This window comes from Merops nubicus, unplaced genomic scaffold (genome assembly GCF_000691845.1).
Source record: "Merops nubicus isolate BGI_N331 unplaced genomic scaffold, ASM69184v1 scaffold20622, whole genome shotgun sequence".
In the NCBI taxonomy this organism is placed as follows: domain Eukaryota; kingdom Metazoa; phylum Chordata; class Aves; order Coraciiformes; family Meropidae; genus Merops; species Merops nubicus.
In genome coordinates this window covers 9,115-20,611 of record NW_008593107.1, presented here as the reverse complement: position 1 = coordinate 20,611, position 11,497 = coordinate 9,115, and the positions used below count along the sequence as shown (strand labels likewise).

Sequence of the window (11,497 nt, the reverse complement as noted above, 5' to 3'; positions counted from 1 at the left end):
CACCCCTGGTGCGGTGAGGGGCTGCAGGCCGCACCCCGAGGCCTGAAGCGGGGGCAGAGCCCATCGAGCTGTTCCATTCAACCCTTAACAGGCACCTGGAGGAGCTGAGAGCTGCATGGGGGGGATCAATTCCCAGCTAATTCCCACGTTATATTTCTCCCAGCTCCGTTTTCCTCTTCCCCACAGAACCATGGAGGACCCTGCTGGAAAAGAATCCTCTGCTTTGCCCCCTGCTCTTCCCAGCAAGTCACAACCAGTAACACCAGTACGGATCACGGTGCTGAAGGCACAGGAACTGGTAAAGTTCTCCTAAAAATGTCTCTGAGGGTTTAATAAGGGAGGTCAGAGTGGTTCTGTGGGATGTGAGCCTGTTCCAGAGCAGGTGTGTCAGAAAGAATGGTGAGGATACTGGGGTTTCAGCCTTGCCTGCTGTGGCTACCTCCTCCCTGCTGAGGGCTAGCGATTCATGTAGGTTGGGGAAGGCACCTTTGTGGTCATGGAATTGTAAAATCATACAATAATTTGGGTGGAAAGGGACCTTTAAAGCTCATCTAGTCCAACTAGAGCAGGTTGCTCAGAGCCCCTGGAATGGTTCCAGGGATGGGGCAGCGACCACCTCTCTGGGCAGCCTGGGCCAGGGGCTCACCACCCTCAGTGTCAAACATTTCTCCCTTCTCTCTAGTCTGAATCTCCCTCTTTTAAGTTTAAACCTATAGCCCTTTATCCTGTTGCAAAAGACCTTGCTAAAAAGTCTCTATGCCTATTGTTCTTCTAGGGCCTTTTAATTACTAAGAGGCCACAACAAGGTCTCCTTTTGTGGTGCTGTGTTGGCAAGTATCTCTCTGCCCCCACTATATGCCACTTAGCAGGTTTTTAAGCAAAAAAATGAGACAAATCCCTCAAAAAAGATCTCACCTTGGTGATAAAATCAGATTTTCAGGGGTTAGAATTCTGTGGAACCCAAGGGAGTGGCTCTAGTTTTAACAAAGCAGGGGCTGCAGGGCAAGGCTATGAGCTGGTTGTGGTCAAACCCTGACTGCTGTGATTTCCATGTGCTGCCTGAGACATCTTAAAATCTCCTAGAGGAACTGGCATTTAGGAAGGAATGCAGAGGAGAAGCTCAGCTACTGCTGCAAGGAGGAAAATGCAGATCCCTGTTTCTGCTCTAGCAGCAGAACCCCCACCCAAAAAAAAAATAGCAAACAAAAAGCACCTGCCTGGGGTTTTTTTCCTGAGGTTTTTATGTGGTAGTATTTGAGGTCCTCTCACACCAAAAAAATTCAGCAAACAGCATCTTAGGAGAGAGGTGTAAGAGGAGGGCAAACAATGTTCTGGAATGTTGCTTTGTGGTTTTGATGGTTCCATCTTAGCAAAAAAGCTTTGGCAAAAGGAGGGAAGGTTGCAAAGAGTGTCATGATAACAACGATATATAAAAACAAATCCAGCTGTAAGAGGTGTGGAATCTGCTTAATGAGAAGGAATGTAGAGAAAGGATGAGAGAGCAGCCTCGGCTAATTAGTGGTACACAGAAAGGTTAATTGGATTCTTCTGTTTAGCCATTCAGAGAATATATTCTGCTCAAAGAGCCAGACAAGAAGGACTCAAAATGAAAACCAAGTGCATGAAATCTCCCTCTGCAAGAGCCAAGATGGAACAAATCACCCCAGGGGCATGGGGAGAGGTGAAGCATCCCCAGGACTAAAGACAATCCCTACTGCCCTGTCCTCTGCTCTTGCCATCCCTGCTTGTCTGTGTTCAAGCCCTTCTGCTTCAAAATTTCAATTTAAATTACAAAGGAAAGTGAAAAATTTAAATTCAATGAAATAAAAAAAATGAAATTAAAAAGTAATTTAAAATGATGTTTCAAATTGAAATAAAAAAAATGAAATTAAAAAGTAGTTTAAAACTTGAACCTCCTCATGGCTCCTTAAAGCAAAGTGAGGTAACACCAAATTGGAGAGCTCCTCAAAGAGCTTCCTGGAGCTCTTCTTTGATGCCAGGGCATTCTGCAAGCCTGTGATGGACACAAGTGTCCTGAGAGCTCATCCATGCAGCTCTAGGAGCTGCTTTTTAGGGGGTGAGAAAAGCCTCAAGCTTGCTGGAAGCCCAAAAAATATCAGTGGGGTCATTTGGGATTTGCTTTAGATGCCTTTTGTTGCCTTTCCTGGGGTGAAGCCCAAACTTCTCCATCCCCTCTGCTGCAGTTCTTGATAGTCCTTGGGGCACCCAGTGATGTGGTGGAGGAGGAACTCTCCCCCCTAAAGGCAGGGAAGGGCGAGGTCTCAACATGGCCAAATTCTGCTCCTCTTCCCCATTCCTGTTGTGGAGCAGCCCAAGATCCCCACCAGTGAAGCCCATCCAGAGGCAGCTTTGATCCTGGGCCTGGTGCTGCCGAGCCAACTGCTTCGTGTGCTGTTTGTTTGGCAGAAGACTCTCAAAAGTGACCTGTCAGTCACCTTGGTGCGTGTGGAGCACAAGGGAGCCATCCTGGGAGACTCCTCCACGGCTGATGTCTTGCCAGATGGGACAGCCAACTACCATTTCATGACCAGCTTCGAGTGCAGCCCTGATGGGCCCATCTCCTTGGATGATGTTGTGCAAAACCCTCTGCTCTGTGAGTAGCTGGGGCCAAATTTCCCTCCCTGGAGGTGGGTGCTGCCAGCAGGGGTTGCTCCTTCAAGAACAACAGCCCTTTGGTAGCATTTGGGGGGGTCTCAGCACTGCTGTGTCCACCTCTGGCAGCATGAAGAGTCCTCTTTGGTGTTGGCCTGTGCTTCTTGGCTCCACTGTGCTTGTTGGTCATGGGAGGTGAAGTTAGGAGCATGTGCCAGACACAGACCCTTTGCAGCCCCTGAACTGCTGCCTGAAACTCTGCCAGCTCCTCTCTCTTCATCTCTCTAGTGACAGTGATAGAAGTGTTGCCAAAGGACAAGAGGCAGAAGGAGAAGACTCTGCCTCTTGGCCAAGCTGTGGTGGACCTTCTACCTCTGTTGCAAGGTATGACATCAACTTTCATGGCCCCTATAACCCCTTCTTGCTCCCTGACTTACTCCACCTCTTGCTCCCTGGCACGTTTTGACCTTTGCTGATGGACCCCTGATGACAACTTACTGTAGAAGAAACATCTGTAGAAGAAAGCTGGGGCTGGGGGAAGGGCTCAGTAGCTCAGTGTTTTGAGTGAGGCCACAATTTCTCTACAGAGGGTCTCACTTTCTGCTCTTCTCATTCCTGTTTCTTCCCAGGGCAGTCTTCATTTAAAGTCTTGGCTCCTCTGTATGCAGTGCCTACCTTCCCATCAGAGAGCCTTCACCTGGAGGCCCAGGTATGTGGAATTTGGAAGTGTTCCTTGGCTCCTTCAGCTCTCCACTGCTCTTGAAGAGGAAAGTGAGCATGACTCAGCCACCTCACTCATCACCGAGGTGTTGTTACTGCTCTATATGTTACAAGCTTGGAGGCTTTTCCTGCTCCCATTGACGTCTGTCCCTGGTTGCCTGTGATGGGTGAGGTCATGCTAGGAACTCTTAATGTGGGCAGCTACTGAGCTACTGAATTGCTGGGGAAAAAAAATATATCCTAGGTGGAAAGCCCAGTGCTGAAAAACAGGGGTAAAAAAAAAACCCAAACAGGCAGGATTACCTGCCTGGCTTTATTCATCTTCATTTCTGTGGATAAAATGTCTCAGAGTCCATTATAGTGCCAGCTCTGACTGCCTCTCCTACAAGGTCCTGATTCATTTAGTGCTTGAAAAGTGAATAAAGCAGGGAGGGAAGAATGAGAGTGGGAAAACGTGTCTAATTTGGCTCCTGGATTTGCCTGTGGGTTCTTGCTGTGAATGAGTTGGAGGGGTGGCTGTTGCATGAGCTTCTCTGTATTTAAGAGGTGTTCCATCGTAAGCAAGGCAGGGGGGGAGCTCCTCAGGGGGGGGACAGATGATAAATGCTGACCAGAAATTAAAGACAGCACAGAAAGTGTGGAGGTAGAGCAGAGGCAGAGCCTGGCCCTAGTTTGGTGTGCCCAAAATAGCTCCAGGAAAAGAATTATTTTCCATCCCTACTATATTCTTTCTCTGTGGTTGGTTTTATGAGACCCTGGCTGCTTCTCCATGGCTTGGTTTATGAGATCCTTGGGGCATGTGCCATGACTCAAGCAGGCTCCAAATGCAGCAAATACCACAATTCAGACAAATTGATCATGAAATTCCTTTCCTGTGGTGCTCTGTTTTCTTTTACATCTGAGGTGAGGAAGAAGATGCTGTTATACATTTTGCCCTTGGGTTTCTGCTTCTCCCTTAAGAGCCAGGAGAGTTAGCACAGAACCCCAGCACAGTGGTGGGGTTGGGAGGGACCTATGGAGATCATCTCCTCCAACCCTTTGCTCCAGCAGCTCACCCACAGCAGGGTGCCCAGGGTCACAGCCAGGAGGGTTTGGGATCTCTCCAGAGCAGGAGACTCCACAGCCTCTCTGGGCAGCTGCTCCAGGCTCTGCACCCTCACCCCAAAGAAGTTTCTCCTCCTGCTCAGGTGGCACCTCCTGGGTTCCAGTTGGTGCCCGTTGCCCCTTGTCCTGTCCCTGGGCACCACTGAGCAGAGTCTGGCCCCAGCCTCTTGCCCCCCGGGGCCCTTTAGCTCTTGCTCAGCACTGCTCAGATCCCCTCTGAGGCTTCTCCTCTCCAGCTGCACAGCCCCAGGGCTCTCAGCCGGGCCTGGCACGGAGATGCTCCAGCCCCTCAGCATCTCTGTAGCCTCCACTGGCCTCTCTCCAGTAGCTCCTTGTCTCTCTTGAACTGGAGAGCCTGGAACTGGACACAAAACTCCAGCTCTTATCATGTTCTAGTTACTTGCTGTCCTTTATCCTTGTCTCCCAGGGTGCCCTTGAGGTGACAGTGTGCACCGAAGAGCCTCTGCTTTCCCCAGCAGAGCTTTCCAAGGGTAACCTCCTGACTGTCACCCTGGAGGCAGCTTATTCTGTCCCAGAAGCATTTCCTCCCTCTGCAGCCCTGCAGAACTACATGGCCTGCTTGCAAGTTCCAGCCCCTGGGGAGGTGAGAAGTGGGCTGGGTGCAGGGAGGGGGATTTTGGCTGCTACAGAGTGGATTGTTCTCCCATGGTCAGCACCCTGGAACAAGTGTCCAGGCCCATGGGGTCTACAGCAGCTTTTAGAATCATCGAGTCCTTTTGTTTGGAAGACACCTTTAAGATCATAGAGTCCAACCCTTCCCCCAGCCCTGCCAGGTCCCCACTGCCCCCTGTCCCTCACACCACATCTCCACAGCTTGGAAACCCCTCCAGGGGTGGGGACTCCACCACTGCCCTGGGCAGCCTGGACAACCTTTTCAGGGAAGACATTTTTCCTAATATCCAACTTAAACCTCCCCTGGCACAACTTGAGACCATCTCCTCTCATCCTATGGCTTGTTCCTTGGGAGAAGAGCCCGACCCCTACCTGGCTCCAACCTCCTGCTCATGTTGGAGAAACAAAGTCCTTTCATTCTCCTGGTTCTCCAGGAGGAATTCCCCTTGCTCTTCACGAATGGCATCCTGAAGCTTGCTGGTGAAAAAGAGCCCTTACCTCGGCCCAAAAACTGGCCCCTTGGTGACCTCGTGGCCCCTGGTGCTCTGAGCATACCCAACTCCTTCATCACCGGTGGTCCCTATGAGGATGAGGATGGAGAGCTCAACAAAAGAGAGGTGAGGAAGGACGGGCAGTGGTGTGGCTGGGAGAGGACCAGCAGCTCTCCCTGAAGGGACTGAGGCTTGCAGAGACTCCTTAGGGTGGAAGGTGGGGGGTTGGTCCAGACTCAGAGGTGGTCCCTCTGGGATGGTGGCTCTGCAGGAGAGTTCCCTGGGGTGCTGCTGGCTCATCTGGGCCACAGCTTCAGTTGCCTGCTCCCTGAGCTGCTGGGCTGGGAGTTGTCTCCTTGGGAGCCAGGCTTTTCATCCTCCCAGGCTGTGGTGTCTGCAGGGGGTACCCTGCTAGGATGGTGTGGGGAAGGCAAGCTGGGCACTTCTCTCTGACTTCTCCTCCAGGGAATGTTCTGGAGGATGGTGCAGGTTGAGGAGATTGCTGTCCTGCCTCTGACCTCTTGCTGTTTCTCCCAGGACAGGGAATTTAGGATCCAAGCAGAAGGCAGGAGGAGAATCGTGTGGGACGTGGAGAGGCGCCGGTACCTGGATCCTGCTGCAGTGCTCACGTAAGGGACCTGAGATCCTGCCAGTGTGGAGTGCTGGGGGGAGAAACCACCCAGAGCACGCTCAGCTGAGTGACCTGAGGCAGGGAATGGCAAATGCAGGTGCTCTCAGACCTCTCAGGGGGGCCAAAACGTGGCTCTGCCTCATCCTGTGGCTGTCTGATGGCCAAAGAGGGTGTAAACACTTGCTCAGGCTGCCAGCAACAGGGGCTGGGGCTCTTCCCTGTTTGAAGGAAAGGGCAGCAGAGAGATAGAATCATAGAATGTTTGGGTTAGACCTCCAAAGGTCACCTAGTCCAACCCCCCCTGCTGTAAGCAGGGACATCTCCAACTAGGTCAGGCTGCTCAGAGCCTTGTCAAGCCTGACCTTGAACGTCTCCAGGGATGGGGCCTCCACCAACTCTCTGGGAAAACTATTCCAGTGAATCTGTCACCCTCATACTGAAGAACTTCTTCCTAACATACTCAAGATCAGGATGAGTATCCCCTTTCTTTGAATCCTGCCATGTTCTTGGCCTCAGCTGCATCACAACTGGGAGTTTCACAGCCAAATCACTCCTCCTGTGTGGAAATTCTCCCTTCTATTTGGTTTGGGGTTTAATTGTTTTATTTTTTTCCTCTCCCTTTACACTTTCATCAACCTGCCTGCTGGTTTCAGAGTTACCAGGCACATTGAATGAGAGCTCAGGGTCCCAATTTCTCTGTGCAATTCAGGTTTTATACCAAAGACAATCACATTCCTTGTGATTCGTTTCATTTCTGAAGTAGCCAGGGGAGAAAGAGAAATCTAGTGTGTTGTTCTCACAATTGTTTTAGAGCTGGTTGTGCCATAAACACACACAGAGCAGTGGATGGAGAAGAAAATGTACTGAGCCTGTCCCCAAGCACACGTGTTCCTGTGGTCTGAGGGTGCTTGCTGGGGGGGACTGGGTCAGGGCAAACCCAGGGGGGATGTTTTGGGGGGGAAGGAGGCTGGCAGGGTGGCTCTGCAGCTTGGTTTCTGCCTCTTCTCAGGGCCCTTCTTTCGTGTTTAGCCTGCAGAAGTGCATCTCCACCTGCCACTACTGGCCCCTGGAGGTCTGCAGGGTGGCTGTGGCTGCACCCAGCAAAGGGAAAACCAGCAAAGCTGATAAGGTAGGAGTGGGGAGAGAGAGATGTTGTGTTACTGAGCATTTTCCTTTCATTGCCTTTGTGATGCCAAACCCAGCCTTGAACCACCTAAAGCAAGTCGAGAGAACGAGGGGCTTTCTAAAGGGATTAATCCAAGGGGTTTTAATCAATCTTATCAATCAATCAGTCTTGGTTTTCCTTCTGCCTACAGAGCTCACACTGACCCTCTGCAGTAGCTTGGTGGGAAGGGGTTGGGAGAGGATTCTTTTTAAGAATTAAGGTAATTCATTGAGCTTATCTTTGGCCAAAGGGGTTTTGGAACATCTGGAAGAAATTCAGGCCTCCTTTCTCAGGCTGTAAATAAGTTCTGCTCTTGCACATAACCTGGGGTGATTGAACAGAGAATCAGCCCCTTGGCTAATGGGTCTGTTCCTGGAGGCTGGTCGTGTGAGAGCTCCTAATCTGTTCCAGGGCAAAGTCATAGAATTGGATTTGTTTGGGTTGGAAGGGACCTTTCAAGCTCATCCAGTCCCACCCCCCTGCAGGGAGCAGGGACATCCCCAACTAGAGCAGGGTGCTCAGAGCCCTGCTCAGCCTCCCCTGGAATGGCTCCAGGGATCCATCTACCACCTCTCTGGGCAGCCTGGGCCAGGGGCTCAGCACCCTCAGTGTAGAAAATTTTTCCTTCTCTCTAGTCTACATCTCCCTCTTTGAGTTTCAAACCATCCCCCCTTGTCCTGTCCCAACAGCCCCTGCTCAAAAGCCCCCCCCAGCTTTCTGACAAGCCCCTTGAAATCCTGGAGGGCCACAAGGTCTCCTTGGAGCCTTCCTATAACTTGGTAGAAATCCCTTTCAGCACTCACTGGTGCCAGGGTTTTGCAGCTCCTTCTCCTTTCCTCTCAGCAGTCTGCCACCAGCCTGTGTTCTCAAACCTCCTTAGGGACCTGCTTTCAAACCTGACCATGCTCTGATGGCATCACTCAGATTTCTAACCCCCCAGTGGGTAATTCTGCAGCTCTATCTCCCAAAGAGGAACAGCACAGTCGTGGGCACGGGGGAGAGAAGCTGCCCTGCAAGGACTGCAGCCCAATTGCTATTCCCTCTATCCAATGGCTCCCAGTGTTTTCAGCCAGGTTGTCTGGGCTCTGTGCCAGTGGGAGCCACTGGCTCAATCGTGTCCATCCCTTTGTGGTGTGGCCTCTTCTTAATGGGACCCGTGACCTCGTTTCCTCAAAGAGCAACAGGCTGTTCAGTGGCTCAGTCCCTTTGCTCTGTGTTTCCAGGGAGATGAGGAGAAGCAGATTTCCTTCCACGGCGTGGCCTATGTCAACGTGGTGCCTTTGCTGTGCCCTGGTGTGAAGCAGATCCGAGGGGCTTTCCCTGTCTTTAGCTACCAAGACAAAGAGGTGCTCGAGAAGGTGAGAGCAGAGCAGAGAGCTCCACTCCAACCCTCTTTGCCCAGGTTTGGGAGTGGGCACCACGGGCAGCGTGCTGCTCAGAGGCTGGCTCTGAAATTTCACTGCCCTCCTGGGGATGGAGGGGGAAAAAAAAATCAGAGGAGCTTTGAGGTGGAGACTTCTCGAAGGTTTCTGGGTTCCAGGGCTGAGAGGGGCTCTGAATCTTCCTCTGCTCCCTTCTCTGCCAGCAGCTGGGCAGGGAGAGAGCTGTAAGAACACTCCTCTCTCTCTCCCCAGTCTGGAACATGGGCAAACGTTGCTGGGAAGAGCAAACAGTGGCTCTGAAAGGATGGCGTTACCCCAGGCAACCACCAAAAAAAGCTGTCACTGGAGCTCTTTCAGCTCACGGAGGTTTATTTGTCTTTTGCTTTTCTCCCCCCTCTCTGTTCCTAAGAGTGATGGTCACAACTCTGTTTTCCCACAGCACTCCTGGAACAGACCTGAGCTGGTTTCAGGAGGGCAGATGCCCAGCCTGCTTTCTCTGCCCACGGCTCCTGTCGTGCCAGGCCACGGGAGCTGGGTGAATCAGAGCCCTCCTCCTGCCCCCCCTGCTCCTGCTGGCTGTTGGAAGCAGGGCTGGGCACACCTCTGGTCCCTGCTCACCTTTGCCACCCTGGTTAATGGCCTCGTGGCTGCACGGTGCTCCTCGACCTGCAGCATTTCTCTGGGACATGTTCTCATTCTCTGGTTTTGTGGCTGCTCCTTGGTCTAAGTGGTGTCAGTACAGCTGCTTCATCCCCTCCCCAGGGTCTTACAAGCCCCTATAATGGTGATGACTGGGAGGGAACTGCCTGTCTGGGTGGTCAAGTAGATAATTTGAAAAAAAAAAAGCCCTGTTCCTTGCAATTCACTGCAGTGAGCTCCACAGCAGGAGGTGGGCTGGGGGCTGAGAGTGCAGAGCAGACCCGGTGGGGGGCAGCCAGGTTCATCTAACAGCCCAAATCACCAGCAGCTCTAGAGCAATGAGCCAGGAATTGAGGCCAGTGGGTCAGGATCAGGGCAGCACGGGGCTGGGCTCCAACATATCTACTCCATAGCCCAGGCAAGAATCAAGGGTTGAGATGCAGCTCTTGAGAGAAGACAGGGAGCCACATTTGAGGCTTTCTCAGACAACTCATTTCACTGTCTAACCTGAGGTTCCAGAGCTGCCCTGGAGCACCAGCAGCTAAAACAGGAGAGGAGGGCAGCGTTGCAGAGCTGCTAAATGCATTTAGGACCCTGACAATGTGTTTTGCTGTGCGAGGGGTTAAGGCAAAGGGTTGGGGAAGCCTAGAGTGTCCCTTGATTCCTTCTGTTGCCTCTCTTTTCAGACCAAAAGTCAGCGCAGTGTTTTCCGGGATCTGGGGACGCAGCTCGGTCTGACTAAGAGAGGGTCGTGGGCTTCAGGAGTCAGTGCTCCCAGAGCTGCTCCCCCCAAGGCTCAGAAGGAAGACAAAGCCACCAAAGACAAGGATTCCAACCGAATGGTAAGGTCTAGAGGGGCACGTTGGGGCACAGTTGCTCCATTTCCACCTCAGAGTTAGCTGGGGCACGCAGAAACCAGGGACTGATGCTGCACCAACTTGGACTTTCTCATTACCTTGACATTTTGTTCCATCCTGAACAACTGTACAGCTCTCATCCTGAACTTGAGAAGGTGTGAGGCTTATTGAAGCTCTAACAGGAGACACCATTTCTTTTTCCTTCAATAGATGTCCATCACCACCAAACTCCAGCCGTCGGATGCCACCGTAGAAGCTGAAAACGCCACAACTCTCAGCCTTGATGGACAGGTAATTATGGATCTCTAAAGAGCAGGAGAAGCTGCTAGACCAGCACTGCCCCAGCGTCTCGCACCTTGCACGCAATTAAATCCTTCCAGAGTGAGCTGGACGAGGGTTGTTTTACGTAGATATTGTCCTGGAGTTCTTCCAGTGACGTCCAGCCGGAGGGCATTGGGCTGTGGGAAGGTCTCTCTAAATAATCAGGCCTTTATTTCAAAGGATTATTTTGTGTTTTGGCTTCTTCCTCAAAGCATCTTGAACGCAGATTCCTTCTGCAAGCAGATTGATTCTCTGGGTTTTTTCCTAGCCTGGTTTCTTCAGCTGAATTCTGCTGTAGATCCTTCGGAGAGAGCAGGTTGTACCTCTGCAGTTGGAAGAGGATTCGCTGCAGAGCTCTAGCTCTGCACTCAGTCTTTCATCCTGTCGGTAACAGGTTTAGCCAGCACGATGCTGAGAGAGCCACCTTTATCTTCACAGCAATACGTGGAAGCAGGAACCTTCCTGGTGGTGGAGATCAAGCTGGACAAGGCCTTGGTACCCAAGCGCTCGCCGCAGGAGCTCGCCGGACGGTAAAGCCCCGGCACGCCTCGGGGGCTGGCAGCTGCCTCCTGCAGGGTGGCAACGGGGCTGCCAGGGGAGCCACCCCCTCACAGGGCTCTGCAAGGACAACCCAGGGCCTGAGCCAAAGCCTGCTGCAGTCAGGGGGAGGGCTTGGCCAGGCTGCTCGGGAGATGGCAGCGGGGGCATCGGGAAAACGCGTTCATCCGAGCTGGCATCTCCCTGGCATTGCTCTCAGAAAGAGACACCAGAGCAGCACGACTGCCCCTGTTCCTGCCAGGGCTTTGTTCCCCACTAATCCCCCCCGGGTTGGGCTCTGGCATGTGATGTTCAGCTGCTCGGTCAGGGTCTGGACTGGCCACCAGCACAGAGTGCCCCAGGTAGCGCTGCTGGAACTTCCCCGCTGCGATCTCTCCTCTTTC

General features: G+C 52.3%; 1 protein-coding gene across 1 annotated transcript in view; it reads left to right on the top strand.

Annotated features, from left to right (window-relative positions):
- Nucleotides 1-186: 186 nt before the first annotated feature.
- TTC18 (tetratricopeptide repeat domain 18) overlaps nucleotides 187-11,497 on the top strand; it is a gene marked incomplete at both ends in the record, with an annotated part of 18,222 nt that continues 6,911 nt past the window's right edge. Inside the window, 12 exons of the mRNA XM_008935371.1 lie at nucleotides 187-298; nucleotides 2,428-2,614; nucleotides 2,902-2,997; nucleotides 3,243-3,322; nucleotides 4,865-5,041; nucleotides 5,505-5,687; nucleotides 6,099-6,190; nucleotides 7,222-7,321; nucleotides 8,581-8,715; nucleotides 10,065-10,220; nucleotides 10,446-10,526; nucleotides 10,995-11,086. Coding sequence (XP_008933619.1) covers nucleotides 187-298; nucleotides 2,428-2,614; nucleotides 2,902-2,997; nucleotides 3,243-3,322; nucleotides 4,865-5,041; nucleotides 5,505-5,687; nucleotides 6,099-6,190; nucleotides 7,222-7,321; nucleotides 8,581-8,715; nucleotides 10,065-10,220; nucleotides 10,446-10,526; nucleotides 10,995-11,086 — 1,491 coding nt within the window. The remainder of the gene's footprint in view (nucleotides 299-2,427; nucleotides 2,615-2,901; nucleotides 2,998-3,242; nucleotides 3,323-4,864; nucleotides 5,042-5,504; nucleotides 5,688-6,098; nucleotides 6,191-7,221; nucleotides 7,322-8,580; nucleotides 8,716-10,064; nucleotides 10,221-10,445; nucleotides 10,527-10,994; nucleotides 11,087-11,497) is intronic.